This window comes from Neophocaena asiaeorientalis, unplaced genomic scaffold, assembly GCF_003031525.2.
Source record: "Neophocaena asiaeorientalis asiaeorientalis breed wild unplaced genomic scaffold, Neophocaena_asiaeorientalis_V1.1 scaffold504, whole genome shotgun sequence".
Lineage (NCBI taxonomy): Eukaryota > Metazoa > Chordata > Mammalia > Artiodactyla > Phocoenidae > Neophocaena > Neophocaena asiaeorientalis.
In genome coordinates this window covers 304,956-320,894 of record NW_020174438.1, presented here as the reverse complement: position 1 = coordinate 320,894, position 15,939 = coordinate 304,956, and the positions used below count along the sequence as shown (strand labels likewise).

The window sequence follows — 15,939 nt, the reverse complement described above, 5'->3', positions numbered from 1 at the left end:
GCTCAGCTTTGGATTTGGCCCTGCTTCTGCGTGTAGGTCGCTGGAGGGCGTCTGTTCTTCACTCAGACAGGATGGGGTTAAAGGAGCAGCTGCTTCAGGGACTCTGGCTCACTCAGGCCGGGCAGAGGGAGGGGTACAGAGTGTGGGGCGAGCCTGCGGCGGCAGAGGCGAGCATGACGTTGCACCAGCCTGAGGTGTGCCATTCTGCGTTCTCCTGGGGAAACTGCTTCCCGTCCCTATCCTTTTGTCTCTGTTTATTCTTTTTTCTTTTGCCCTACCCAGGTACGTAGGGACTTTCTTGCCTTTTGGGAGGTCTGAGGTCTTCTGCCAGCGTTCAGTAGGTGTTCTGTAGGAGTTGTTCCACGTGTAGATGCATTTCTGGTGTGTCTGTGGGGAGGAAGGTGATCTCCACGTCTTACTCTTCCACCATCTTCCCTCTGTTTCTAGCTTTTTATATGATGGCCATTCTGACTGGTGTGAGATTATATCTCATTGTAGTTTTGATTTGTATTTCTCTAATGATTAATGATGTTGAACATTCTTTCATGTGTTTGTTGGCAATCTGTATATCTTCTTTGGAGAAATGTCTATTTAGGTCTTCTGGCAGGTGGATTCTTAACCACTGCGCCACCAGGGAAGCCTGGAAGTTATGTTTATTAAAGGATTTTCTTAAGCCACAAAGAATAGAAATTGGCACTTTGGTTCCCAGAGGCCATTTCTTCATCTTCTTTTGTAAGGTCATGTACTGTTGTAAGCTCATTAGTTCTATTCTCCACTTCCTTTGCATGTGGCAACAGAGCCTGAGATATGCCATGAAAGATGTGAGGTGTGACACTTTGTTCTCTTGACCCAGGAGAAGTTCATTTCATTTCAAATGACTGCATGTGTACCCTTCCCCAGTGAAAGGATTTTTCCAGTCCATCTTCCATGGGTCTCGTGATCCGTGTACTTGTTCACAGGAGACGCAATATTTTTGGAGATGAGGTATAAGAATTGAGAGCCAAGAGAGCTAGATTCTAGTTTCACTTCAAGTTATGATGCCATTCCTGTCCCTGGGTCTCAGTCTCTCAAGCTGCCTGTTACTGATTTCTAGCTCTACAAGTTTTGATTACAAGCCAAAATCCACAAGCAAGAAAGTTTCAGAAAAAGCCAGAGCTTCTCATCAATTTCTTTCTAGCTGTTAAATTATGGCTTATTTTGAGTAGAAATAGGTGTTAATGAGCTCTAATTAAACCATTCTCTCCCATAAGATTCAATACTGTTTTCAGAGTTGGGATATTAACTCTACAAGAGAATGCTTCAGATTAAGGTATTATACATGATAAATCAGCATTATACTTTTTCCTAAAGTTATGCCCCTTTGAAAGTTCTCTTACCTAGGGAAAAGGGAACCAAAGCTTCTTTCTTGGCAAAATATCCACTGCTGTCCAGAAATCGGTCTGGATAGAATACTTCTGGGTCTCTCCAATACTTTTCATCAAAGTGTACAGAATAAAGATTTGTAATTACTGTTGTGCCTTTAGGAATGGAATAACCACGTACAACTGCATCCTCAGAGGTTGCATGGAAAATCCCTAATGGCACTATATTACAGAATCTTAAAACTTCATGTAAAACTGCCTCAGTATAAGGCATTTTGCATTTGTCATCCCAAGAAGGTGTCCCACTTGGTCCTATAATTAAATCAATCTCTTTCTGAACTTGTCCTGTAAGAGAAAAAGTGTTCAAGTTATTATGCAATTCTTAGAATTATATCTAAAGTAATTTCCCTTTAGGATAAAACAAAAGATAACCTGTAGTAAGCCAACAAGGTATGGGTACACCCAGATTCAGATTTTTCATTATCTGGAAGTTCTACTTAAATATGTGCCACATATCTTATACAACCAGTACCCAATGATCTAAGTAATTTTGTTGTGAAAAACACATTATAAGTAATAAAAATAAAAATTAAACAAATCTAGAATTAGAATAACAACACTCTCAGCAAGGAAAAGAGTGAAGCATAAAAACTTAAATTAAAAAAAACCAGGGTTGGGACTTCCCCGGCAGGCCAGTGGTTAAGACTCCATGCTTCCACTGCAGCAAGCACGGGTTCGATCCCTGGTTGGGGAACTAGGATCCTGCATGCAGCGTGGTGCAGCCGAAAAACAACAACCACCACCACCACCAGGGTTCAGGTCCCAGCTTAGCACTGGAAGGGAGTGAGCAAATCAGTCACTCAGCCTTTTCCCTCATTTATGAAATAGGTATTATAAGACATCTCTGAGGTTTTTATACGAATTTAGATAACAGTTTTGAAAACCTTATAGCTATTCAATGCTTCTCTTTTTGGATAGCACAGCAGGAGTTCCTAAATAGAATACCTTGTACAAGGCCAAAGACTCTAAAACATGTGTGAGCCTTAAATGTAAGAACAGACCTTGAGATCACTGGAATCCTTACCTTGAATGTTAGGATAAAGGGCCATGAAAAGAATTGCCCACCGTAGCACATTGGTTGTAGTTTCAGTTCCAGCAATGATGAGTTCACCCACCGAGAAAATCAGGTTTTCTTTGGAGAAAGTAGATGATGGGTCATTTTTACCTTGATCCATCTCATCTAAATAAGCATCAACAAAATGCTGAGGTAACTGAGGCTTTCTGTTGATGGAAACTTTTTCAATAAGCCTGGAGAGAAAGTCATAGACCACAGCTGCATTTCTAAACAGTTGTTGATGTTTTCCAAAAGGTAAGATGCCAATCCATGGAAAGGCATTATAGAGGAAGACTGAGGCGTTGGTGGCTAGTTCCACATTTTCACTAAATAATTCAATCATGTGCTGAAAATCAGTGTCTTCATAAGTGAATCGTTGTCCAAAAATTATCAGATTGGTTATGTTTGAAACGGCATTTGTTATTAATTGTTTAAAGTCAAAAGGGCTACCATTGTATGTTTCAATAGCATCAATGAAAAATTTGGTTTCTTCTAAGATTTTAGATTCAAAAGACTTTTGGCCATATCCAAAACAGCGAAAGCTGTTTACAGCTAATTTTCTGTGATCAACCCATCCTCGGCCATATCTGGAATTGAGTAAGCCTAAAAAGAAAAAGGGATGGTTAGTCATTCTTCTCCAAATTATCTTTCTATGATACTATTAAAAAATTTTTTATCATTCCTACATCCCTGTATCTAACAGCTAAAAATACTATGCAGGGAAGAAAAAAAAAAAAAAAGACGGTTATTCATTCTTCTCCAAATTTTCTATAAAACTAAAACTAGACCCAGTAGTTAAGCTCTATTCTTTACTCCTCATTAGCCATGGACTATTATAAACAGATAAAGCTTATCCATACTTCTCATCTGGGCACAGGCAGAAAAGACTTATAATCTCCCACCACAAGAAACTGAACTGTCTTCTGTAATTCAACCTGGGTGAACAAGGCCTTGGGTGACCTTATTATCCAACTTCTATTATAAGCCTAATTTACAAAAGACGAATGACTGTGTGTTCTATGGGCAAAATTTTATCCTGGACTAAACACATACCTGAGAAATCATCCTTCTCGAATTAGAAATTTCCTGCTTTAAGAGACTAGATTTTAGAATACAAATTTCCTCCCATTAAAGGCATATGTTACCTAATACTATAACTGGAAGTGGCAAGGATGGCCTGAATGAGGTGTCAACATAGTGGAAATACTCAAGCCAAAAGCAGGTGCTAGGGACTGAATGTTTGTGCCACCACAACATTCAAATGTTGAAGCCTAATCCCCAATGTGATGGTATTAGGAAATTAGGTATTTGGGAAATAATTATGTAATGAGCCCTCATGAATGAGCTTTAGTGCCATTATAAGAAGGGATGTGGGAAGAGATGACTGCTCTTGGTTATGTGAGGATACAAGGAGAAGACGGCAGTCTGCAAGCCAAGAAGCAGGCTCTTTCCAGACACTGTTCTGCTAGTACCTTGATCTTGAATTTCCTAGCCTCCAGATCTGATAGAATAACTGTCTGTTGTTGAAGCCACTTAGTCTATATATTTTTGTTACAGCAGCCCAAACTAAGGGGACAAACATGAAACTCAAACTTCTAATGTTGATATTGCTTGCCTTGAAATCTCAGTCTCCACAGTATACTCTGCTGTTCTGATATGTCTACTATGGAATATTTTCCCTTTAAATCGATTATCAAGAAAAAAACTTCTTCCGCATATATATTTCTGTAACGTGTAGTTTACTTGGAATTTCATTCATAATTGGTACATAGGTATACCTATGATGAAAAATGTCATGTTCTCTTGTCTACATGAAGTACCTATGTAATTTACATTTCAACAACTTTTGTGCAACAGTTTTTGAATTTGGAACTTATGATGAAATTAACCATAAATAAGGGGGTCTTTAACGCTGTGCAGCAATTTTATATGCCATATTCCATTCTCTTTTCTATACTCCCAGATGACTATTCATTCAACATAATGTATTTCTGGAGCTAAAGTGTCTTAGATATATCAGTGAATAAAAGAGGCAAAGATGGCTATTTCTCATGGGCCTTACATACTAGTGAGGAGAGACAAACAAATTATAGAGCAAGGAAGGAGACATAGGGTGGTCAGGAAAAGCCTCAGTGAGAAGGTGACATAAGTAAAGACACAGGAGATGGGAGTGAGTCAAGCAGATATCCAGGGAAAGATCACTGCAGGTAGAGAGAACCAGTGCAAAGGCACTGAGATAAAAGCAAGCCCAAGAGAAATGTATGCATATGGGATACATGTGCATAATATATGCATACAGTTACACACAAGAAGGTACACAGGAGCCTGGTTATAACCCTATACTGGCCAGTCTGTGTGCCCAGGCATGGGCTGAACCCGCCTAAAGGGCCACTTTTTCCTATTCAAACAGCGGGTTTATGGTGGCTCTGATTTCCCACTTCCAAGTTCAGTGCATATGCATCTTAAAATAACACATCTAGGGAATTCCCTGGTGGTCCAATGGTTAGGACTCCATGCTTTCACTGCTGAGGGCCCAGGGTCAGTCCCTGGTTGGGAACTAATATCCCGCAAACTGGGTCAAGAGAAGCCACTGCAATGAGAAGCCCGCGCACCACAACGAAGAGTAACCCCCACTCACCGCAACTAGAAAAGGCCCGTGCACAGCAATGGAGACCAAATGCAGCCAAAAATAAATAAATAAATAAATATTTTTTAAATCAAACTGGGCAGTGCAGCCAAAAAAAAAAAAAAAAAGAAACCACATCTAATTTTCTTTCTTTTAAAAAAAAAAAAAATTTATTTATTTATGGCTGCGTTGGGTCTTCACGCGGGCTTTCTCTAGCTGCGTCAAGCAGGGTCTACTCTTCGTTGTGGTGCACAGGTTTCTCATTGTAGTGGCTTCTCTTGTTGCGGAGCACAGGCTCCAGGAGCACAGGCTTCAGTAGTTGTGGCACACGGGCTTCAGTAGTTGTGGCTCATGGGCTCAGTAGTTGTGGCTCACAGAGCGCACGCTCAGTAGTTGTGGTGCACGGGCTTAGTTGCTCCACGGCATGTGGGATCTTCTCGGACCAGGGCTCAAACCCGTGTCCCCTGCACTGGCAGGCAGATTCTTAACCACTGTACCACCAGGGAAGCCCAACACATCTAATTTTCTACTTATTTTTTCTCTTACTATTTCTTTAAAAGTCTTAAGTTGAATGCATGTTTTTTCTTTCTTTATGATAAAAACAGTCTAAATGATAAGTTTATAGCTTCAAAAAACATATAGTTTATCCTAAATATTACTCTGATCACATCATACATTTTCATAATTTCTTTAAAGGTCTTCTATTATAATTGTGGTATAATTTCTTCTTTGGCCTAATTATTACTTGGAAGAGTATTTAAGAAGCTGGAGATTTGCTTTTTATTTATATTATTGCTTTCAAGTGTCATCATGCCCTGGCCTAAGAATTTGGCCTTTAAAATTGGTGTTTTCTTTGCATTAATTGATTTGCTTTGCAATTTAATATATGGTTAATTTTTATGTTTTTCCTTTTCAATCAATGTCTTCTTTAGTCTACGTAACCAAGATACTGTTGAATTTTTCTTTCAAATGAAGAGTGAAGCTCTCATTGAACTGGAAAATTTTGGAGATAAAAACTCTCTTATACTATTAAGTATGAAAACGGATGTATCTGACGTCAACATTCTATTTTAGGCTTTCTGTTGCTGCTTTCGTCTCATCCGTTCTGTTAACTTTCAGCCTTTCTCCCTTGTTGAATATGCAATCATCCGACACTGATCAACACTAAACCATAGAGAATACTAGTCCTTTACACAAACCTACAATTCTTCATTTACATATCATATTAATTAGTAAAGAAAGGCTGTTTCAGGGTCTATAAGCTTATAAGTAAAATAATAGTAAAATGTCACCAAGCACTCAAGACTAGCTTCAAAGATACTTTTGATTCAAGTATGTGTACATGTGTATGTATTCTTAACCTGTTTCACAAAACCTGCACATATTATTAAGTGCTAATTCTTTAAAACATTATTTACAATATTTATTAGAACTGGATTACAACAGTAGAATTAGTATGTACTGGCCTAAAATATGAATGTAATGCAGCCTGAAGGGTTCTCAAATATTAGGGTCTGTAACCTAAATTAACTAATTAACACTTTCTTGTTAATCAGTACAACAGAATCCAATCTCTATGTACTAAATTTACATAAAATAAGAAATGTGGGGACTTCCCTGGTGGCACAGTGGTTAATAATCCGCCTGCAAATGCAGGGGACACAGGTTCAAGCCCTGGTCAAAGAAGATCCCACATGCCGCAGCGCAACTAAGCCCATGTGCCACAACTACTGAGCCTGCACTCTGTGAGCCACAACTACTGAGCCCATGTGCCACAACTACTGAAGCCCGTGTGCCTAGAGCCCATGATCTGCAACAAGAGAAGCCACTGCAATGAGAAGCCCGCGCACCACAACGAAGAGTAACCCCCACTCACCGCAACTAGAAAAGGCCCGTGCACAGCAATGGAGACCAAATGCAGCCAAAAATAAATAAATAAATAAATATTTTTTAAAAAGGAAATGTGATTTAAAATAGCTTAGTAAATCATTAGGTAGGTGAAAATAAACATACCTCCCATTTTTGTCATCTTCATGAATAAAGGAAGGCATGGTCTGTCTGCAAAAATTTCACTTTGATGAACAAGGCATTCCTTTACTACATCATAGCCATTTAGAACCACTGCTGATATACCTCCAAGATCCAAACTGAAGATCTTTGAGAAGAAAAGAAAAACATTTAAATGGCAAAATATATGGAGAAATATAACCATAGAAATCCACATATACTAAGTCCAGCTCTCCCAGTATTTGTTACTCCCTGAAAATGCTGGCATTTATTACTCAGCTGACAATGTTTAGAGTGCCTTCTCTCTACAAGGCACGTCAAAGACCATGATTTCATTACTCATTCAGTGGCTCAAGACATAATCTTATAAATGGTGTAATGAAAAGAGTACCAGACTCAGGAGGCCTGGGTTCTAGTTTAAGTTTTGCCATTAAACAGATACAGGACACCTGGCAGAACCCTTAAACTTTTTGGGCTTCAGGGCTGCCACAGAAAATCAAGAAATACTTGATATTTATGCTCTTTTAAAATTCATTCCAACTCAAAACATTCAATGATATCTCAGAATCTGTTTATTTCCAAGATGAATGAGGAAGTGGCTCCATCTACACATCATTTATTATTCCAGGTTTAGGTAGGGGAGGGGATTGTCAAAGGCCTGAGAGACAACTTTTGAGGTATAAAATGTTGGGGCCCAGGATATGCAACCCCAAAATATGCCTCAATGGCATATTAATTATTTTGAATTAAAGTTACTGAAGAAATGGCCAACGCAAGAGGGATGCTCTAGGGAGTTCCCTGGTGGCCTAGTGGTTAGGATTTGGTGCTGTCACTGCTGTGTCCCGGGTTCAATCCCTAGTAGGGAACTGAGATCATGCAAGCTGCTCGGCACAGCCAAAATTTTAAAAAAAGAAAAAAAAAAAGAGGGACACTTTCTCTTTTTTGTCTCCCTGAAAGCAGGAAATAAATCTCTCATGTGAAAGGTATACTCCATGCATCTGGAGGTAGGACACCCTTATTGCCAAAGATAGGGAATTTGGGGGTGAGAATCCTTTTTTAAACAAACCTTGTTACTTCTTTAATGTACTGCCCAAGCACAAACTCTCTTTAGATTCTTCACCAATTGGGCACCCAAAACCAAAGTTTCTTTGTCCTGTCAATTCTTTGCAAATTTATTGGTTCTTTGTCTAAGAAGTAGAAAATCTGCCTGCTTTGGCCACTTCCTCCATCCCATGTCTGTGAAACCTCCCTGTGCATGGAGTCAAATGTGTTTCTTTTTCTCCTGTTAATCTGTCTTGTGTCAATTTTATTATTAGTCCGGCCAAAAGTACTCAAGAGGGGCAGAGGGGAAAATTTCCCTCTCCTCAACAAAACATACTGAAACTCACAGGCTTATTTATTTGGGCCCCTGAATTCCACGAAGTTAACAAAGAGGGCCCTAAGGGAATTTGACCTTGGAGGACTGGCATCCACCACATTGGCACAGGCGGCTGCCCCTCAGCTAAAAGATGGAATATCCATCCTATTCCTTGCTGAAGCTTCTCATGTGCTTCACCACAGGTTCACTTACAACGTCACACCTCCTGCAGTCTATTCTAGCTAGCCCTATATAGAGGCCTAGGGAACAATGCTGCCTTATTAGTGGGATGCAAAGATTGCTTATCCCCATCCTCTCAGTGGGTGGCTGAGAGCTTTTGAGAGCCAAAACACTGAGTCAAGCCTCATCTCTGGGCAAACAGGTAGAACAGATTTAGCTATGATTCACACTACTTTGGGGGGTGGGGTGGGAGGTACCAGGAGACTTAGCAGAGAATTGAAGTTCAGCAGAAGTAGTTACAGTAGCAAAAGTGATGAAGACCTCCAAGTAGTAAAGAATCAACCAGCTGAGAAGGGTCTTTGGCACAAGGATGGGCCCTGCCAACTGAGCAGTAGGTACATCCAGAACTTTGGGAAGCAGCATGGACTGCCTGCCACAAGTAAAGTTATTAGTCAAAAGTGGCAGTGTAAGAGTTTCAGCACAAAGGAAGTGGTTACCAGCTGAGCAAAGATGGGGCTCTTTCAGTTCCCAAAGCAGTAATGGGATGGTCTTAAAATCTTTTCACAGAAGCGTAATTTTAAGCAGATATAAAGAAAAAATTCCTCCTCCTGTGTGTCTCCTCTACTCTCAGTACTCCACTACAACACCTATAACACCAGATGTGTGCAATTCTGGGACACCAGCTGGGTGTCCTACAATTTAACTCAATTCTGACATTATCTACCAGGAGAAAGTGTCAGATTCCGCAGGTTAAGGGCTCAATAACACAAGAGTGCTCCTCCACTTCAGACTCCAATCACAAGTCGAGGTTGTTACCTGTGCTTCTGATCAAAGGGCTATAAAATCAGAGGTTCCCATGACCTCCTCCTCAGGTTTGATTAATTTGATAGAGTGGCTCACAGAACTCAATAAAATATTTTACTTACTAGATTACCGGTTTCTTAAAAAAGGATGTAACTCAGGAGCAGCCATATGGAAGAGATGCATAGGGCAAGTGTATGGTCAGGCCACTCAAGATGGCTGTTCTCTTGCTCTCTGTATATCACCCTGCTTAACCAATGCCTGCTTCACCTATACCCTACTCACATGACTGACCTTCCTACATACTTGCCCCAGGCTCCAGCTACTGACTGTTCTTATCAAAGGGGCAGCGAGGGGCGTGCCCCTCTGCTAGTGTACCTGATAACCAATGAAGCAACCTGAATCAACTCCCCTGTAACTGGTAATCCCCTACTCCCTTCCCCTGCTGCCAGGTCCTGCCTTCCACCTGCCACACACGGTGGGGTATCGCTCCAGGACCTTGCTTCAGTTACGTAAGATCCCTATCCATTGATGTCTACGTTGCTGACTCCGGGCTCTTTCTTCAGTCTTGGAGCTGGGCAAGTACAGGCCTTGCCAGCCTGCGGGGTGCAGTCCAACAGCAAGGTATGAGGAAAGGGGTGTAGAGCTTCCATGCTCTCTCCAGGCATGCTAGCCTCTGCTCACCTCCACGTGTTCACCAATTCACCATGGAAGCTCTCAGAGCCCTATAATTCAGGGATTTTTATGGAGGCTTTATTACCTAGGCATGATTGATCAAATCATTGGCCACTGGTGACTGACTCTACCTCCAGCCCCCCTCCCTTCCCCAGAGGTAAGATGAGTAGAACTGAAAATTCCAACCCTCTAATCCTGGTTGGTTCTCCAGGCAACAAGCTCCCATCCTTAAGGGCTTTCCATTAACATTCACATAAACTCTGAGGTGGGTGAAAGGGGCTTATTATGAATAACAAAAGATGCATCTACCACTCTCAACACTTAGGAAGTTCCAAGGGTTTTGGGAGCTTGTGCCAGGAAAGGTACAAAGACCAAATACACATTTATTAAAAATCACAGTATCACAAGCAGAGACAATAACGAAGGGTATTAGTGAATAGGCAGTGGTCCTGATGCAGGAAAAAAATCCCCAACTTTGTGATTAAATCAACTTTGTGATCGATTTCACAACGATGGGATTACAAATTCTGTTAATAGGAAGGCAGAACAGACAGGGGAGTTAATTTCAGGGTAATGCTGTCAGGTTGTGGACACTAGAGATTGCAAAAACCAACTAGGAGCCATAACTTGAGAACATTGTTATACAATCCACCTTTACTCAAAAATGAGATGGTCCTCTATTTCACGGTGAAAACTGGGGAAACTGTTACTTGAGCTAGCATCTATTCAGGTACATGCTCTTTTCAAGGACTTTTGGTAGAAGTTTGTAAATCAAATTGTGAAAATTCATCCTTACGCTGCTTTAATCTATGGAAGTGTCCAAGATTAGTTTTATATATTTTTTAATTTATTCAATAATTTTTATTATTATTATGGGGTAGTTATGATGCTGGCAAAGATGGAAACAGGTACACATAAAACAGCTTCTAGAAGTCAGTCTATGATCTTCAAGTCTTTTGCCCTATTCCCAAACTAGCTCTACCCACGATTTTTCACTATCTCAGTTAATGATCATTCCAGCCATCCTTCAAGCTATATTCTGGTCCCAAACTGCCCATGGTTTTTGTTTTTTGGGGTTATTTTTGGCCACACCGCAGCACGTGGGATTTTAGTTCCCTGATCAGGGATTGAACCTGCACCCCCTGCAGTGGAAGCTCGGATTCTTAACCACCAGACTGCCAGGGAAGTCCTGAGCTGCCCATGTTGACTCCATTTTTCACCCAAGCCCCACATCACTGCTTAGCAGTCACGATGTTTCAACTTTAACAATACAGACAGGATATGACAATTTCTTACCACTTCCGTCACTAACACTCTAATCCTTCGTTTCTCCCCTGTGTTATCTCAACAGCCTCTTAACTTGTCTCTTTATAAGTGATTCTCAGCATGGCATACTCCTGCTTCATGGCCTTTGTACTTGTTCCCTTGGCCTGGAATGTTTTTCCCCTAGATACTCCCATACCTTGCTCCTTCACTTCATTCAAATATTTGCTAAGACGCCTTTTTTTTACAGTGAGGCCTGCTCTAACCCATTTAAATTTCACCCCCTAGCATTCTCCATTTTCCTTACCCTAATTTAGTTTACTTCTTACTCTGTACTCTAACATATTATATATTTATTGTGTTTATATTGTCCCTATCCTGCTCCCCACCTCCCCTCCACTGGTAGAGTGTAAGCTACACGAGGGCAGGGATTTTCACCTGTTTTGTTCATTGCTAAATCTTCACATCTAGCATAGTATTAATACATAGCATATGATAACAACTGATAAATATATGCTGAATTAAAGAATAGTGGGGGAGACACACATTTAAGCATATTATTACAACACTATGGGCTAAGTGCTAATAACAGAGGAATGTAAAAAGTGCTGTTGATGAAAACTGATAAATAACTGCCACACACTTTTCAACATTTGCTTGGGCTGTTTTCTCATTTGGAATGCCTACCTTGACTGCCATACCGTCCAAACCCCACCAAATCTTTAAGGACCAACCTCCATGAAGCCTTTCTCGGTGCACTCTCTTTCTCTTTCTCCCTTGAACCACCACAGCACATGCTCAGAAGCTCCCATGGCACTTATTTAATACTACCTAAAACCAGAGGCATTCATATTCCTGTCTTCTGCTTGCCTGCTAAATTATAAACTCTTTAGATTCAGTGATTTCATCTCTTTCATCTTTGAACGCTCCACGGAATCTAATTCAATGCCTTGCTTAAATCTCAATAAACACTTACTGTATAAATAAATTATAGGTTGTCAACTCCACATGCCTCAAATTAATTATTTTATTATCCCTACATGCATTACCTGAAAATAATCTGTAAAAACTCCTTGTGCTAGCTTTGCTAGCTAGGGAATGCTTCTCGAAATCTGGGTTAACATTAGTCACTGCAGAAGCTTACGCATTCAGAGTGAATCTCCAAGGAAATGCTAAGTCTCAGTGTGATACATTTCTATATAAGATTGTCTTTAAAATGACTGTATAAGTCTTGAGCACCGGTTGTCTTCCTTTCAAGAATTATGAAGGAGAACTGAATTCACAGACTTCATAAAAGTAGGTGTCACTTGAAGGGACTGTCATTTCTTATAAGCAATTTTAAAGTCCAGGGCTTGCTTTCTCTGAGTACACATCTCCAGATCATCAAGTAAGACAGTGGAAAAATAAGATTCTGTATTTATAAGTACGACATATAAACAACTTTCCACAACCTTCTAGAAGTACAGGAGATAATAGTTTCCTTCCACTTCCAAAAAAGGTATAGTATTTTAACAACTCATACTGTTAGCGGAAACACTGACTGAAACTGCCCGCCCTGGCCAGGCAAAGACAGTAACAATTTGCATGAGTTATTTTATGACAGGAGATCCTGGTAAGGAACATAGAACTAACAAGCCACCAACCGGAAGAATACAGAAAAGGTCAAACGGAGAGAGGAGATGCCAGTCGACATGTCCTACCAACCTCCCAGAATCCTCCTCGCTTGAATCCATCTTGGCTGAGCAGTTGCGCACCCACCAGAAAGGAACCTGAGTCAGAATGATTGGCCAGAGACAACCCGGAAACTAATCCCATCACCATAAAACCCGAGACTGCGAGCCACATGGCAGAGCAGTTCTCCTGGTTCCCTCACCCTCCTGCTCTCCACCCAGGCACCCCTTTCCAATGAAGTCTCTTGCTTTGTCAGCACATATGTCTCCTCAGACAATTCATTTCTTAGTGCTAGACAAGAGCCCACTCTGGGGCCCTGGAAGGGGTCTCCCTTCCTGCAACAATACCAACTTTGAGACTTTGTCAGAATTGGAAAATACCTCTGAGACAATGGGAGAACTGTAGGGGTGTTTCACAACTAAGATAAAGAGCAAGTAGCTTAAAGGGTTAATACATCAGGTGGTTTTCAACTTAAGTCTAAAACTGAGTTACTCAAACCATGTCTACTCTTCAATGCATACATCCTTTCCATTTCTGCTCCTTTTTCTTTTTCCTCTGCTCCTCTTATACCTAACAGCACAGGTTAGCCCTATTTAATTTTACCACCTTCAGTAAAAAGACCTCTTTGTAAAGAACCAAGGTTGCCTCAAATATATAGTTGCACTAGCAATAAAACTGGTTACTCATGCCAAATTCTTATCCAATGTACCAGATCTACCTATGCCAAGATGACAGTCTTCCAGCACATTTATAATTTGCAGTCTATTATAAGACTAAATTACCCCTCTCCCAAAAGAACGTTCATAGTAAATACAGAGTTCATTTCAGTTCAAATATCTACGTATGAAAAACAGTTCCCTATTCTGCATGACACCATTTCACATAACTGGTCTAAAAACACTTTCTACTTTGTAGGCCTAATAAGTTGTTCTGTAATTAATAACTAACATTTACTCAAAGAACATCTGAATAGCACTTAACTGTGTTCAGTTATTATTATTACCATTACGCATATCGCGAAACCTTAAGATTCAGACAAGTAAAGGTCAAGTTTTACCTGACGAAAGAGGACTCAACCTCTCGTCTTGCGCTTTCACATCTTATGATTTCTCTAAATATTAATGCTGCTTTGAACACCAGAGATCAAATATATTCAATGGAAATCATGGAAATACACTCAATTCCTGAGAACTGGAGGGTGGAAAACAGTATCTAAGAATTACACAATTTGCTTTATCTAAGCCCAGCCTCCCTTTAGCGACATATACCATCAGGGAACTGCAGAAACCTAGAATAATTATTGTAAAAGCTGGTTTAAATACGGATGTAAGCCCAAACCTGAAACACCGCAATTGCCAGGCAGCCCTGCGGTACTTTTCCTTCAAAACACAATTTGTGGTCGATCGTTAGATTAGTTTTTTTCTCTGGCTAGACTGTAACTACCTAAAATTGGGCTGTGCCTTCTTCATCTCTCCCCAGCACCTGGCAGAGCCTGGCTGGTCGTTTCCTATAAAAGAATGGATTCAAAAGGAAACAAGTGAGCCGTGTTAGTGCCAGTGTTCTGGAAACTTCTGCCTCCTCGAGGTCAGGACACCCTTCCAAACACAAGCTAGCGTTTTGGCCTTTCCCCTGCTAGTTCGCAGCGGCGTGGCTGCCTGCAAGTCACTCAGCTGGTCTATGCCGCAGTTTCCTCCTCTGTAAAACGGGGAGGGGACCAGAGGACCTGCGCCCGGGCGCCCGCACTGCAAGGGAGGCTGGCCCACGGCCGGCGCAGTCTCCGTGTTTGCTGCGGGGACGCTCCTGGCTCCAGGCAGACAGGACGGCACTGCGACTCCGCACTAATTTTCACTCAGCTCATTCTCCCTTTCACGGTCATTTCCCAGAGGCCTTCACCTGCGCTCTCTCAGCCTCTCGGCAGACGCCTACACCAGCTGTTCTAAAACGCAAACATCCAACGACCTCCTATTAACCATTAACTCGGTCCTAGATTTCGGACGCCTGGTTTTCTAGAGAAGCCGTGGGTGGAAGCTAACCTACGAACTTCGTGCACATCCATGGGCGCTACAAGCTGGTAGCGCTGAGGGTAACGCCCGTCACTCCCGACCGGGCTTGCGGCGCGGGACCCAGGCCCCACTGCGCAGGCGCGGGAGCGGCACCTCGTCGCCCTCGGGGGCGGGAGAATCCGGCCAGTACCCCGCGGGCGTCAGGTGGGAGGGGCGCGCGGCTTGGCCGGGCTCTCCCTCCCCCAGCGGCGCCGCTGGAGTACCTCGACCCCGGGCCTGGGAAGCCAGCTTCCCCTCCACGCTGCCGACACACAGAGGGGGGTCAGACAGCTCGCACCCACGAGCGTGGGTCATCCCCTCACCCCGGGAGGAAGGCCCGAGCTTTCCCTGCCCGAGGCCCGTCGGCTGTACCTCGCCGTACACCTGGCTCTGCTTTTTCATGTAGACGTGGGGGAGCTCGGCCGAGGCGCCCAGCGAGTAGATGTTGCCGATAAATGGCAGCCCCGACGGTCCCGGGGGGAAGCCCGACGGCCGTCTCTGCTTCAGCAGCTGGCGGACCCCCAGCGCGAAGAGCAGCAGGAAGAGGGCGCCTCCGAGGGCAGCCGCGAACGCCTCAGCACCGTGAGGCTCCCACATAGCCCAGGCTGGGGCTGCGAAACCCCACCGCCCCGGGACCCGGCGAGCGCTCCAACCCCGCCGCATCGTATTGGCCCGGTACCCCGTGGTCCCGCCCCATTTCCATGGCCATTGGCTGGCTGAGCGTAGGGCCCTCGGGCCAGTTACTCTTGCCTTTGTTCTGGTCAGAGTCTGCTCTGCGGAGGGCGGGTGGCCCTATGGATCTGGGCGCGGCTCTAGGCAATCCCCAGCTGGTTGGGCACAAA

The 15,939-nt window shown here is 42.6% G+C and overlaps 1 protein-coding gene across 1 annotated transcript in view; it reads right to left on the bottom strand.

Annotated features, from left to right (window-relative positions):
- CYP2R1 (cytochrome P450 family 2 subfamily R member 1) overlaps nucleotides 1-15,694 on the bottom strand; it is an 18,982-nt gene extending 3,288 nt beyond the window's left edge. The window contains exons 1-4 of the mRNA XM_024757036.1: nucleotides 15,470-15,694; nucleotides 7,115-7,256; nucleotides 2,446-3,078; nucleotides 1,377-1,706 (exon numbers count right to left, since the gene is read on the bottom strand). Coding sequence (XP_024612804.1) covers nucleotides 1,377-1,706; nucleotides 2,446-3,078; nucleotides 7,115-7,256; nucleotides 15,470-15,694 — 1,330 coding nt within the window. The remainder of the gene's footprint in view (nucleotides 1-1,376; nucleotides 1,707-2,445; nucleotides 3,079-7,114; nucleotides 7,257-15,469) is intronic.
- Between the last annotated feature and the right edge of the window lie 245 nt (nucleotides 15,695-15,939).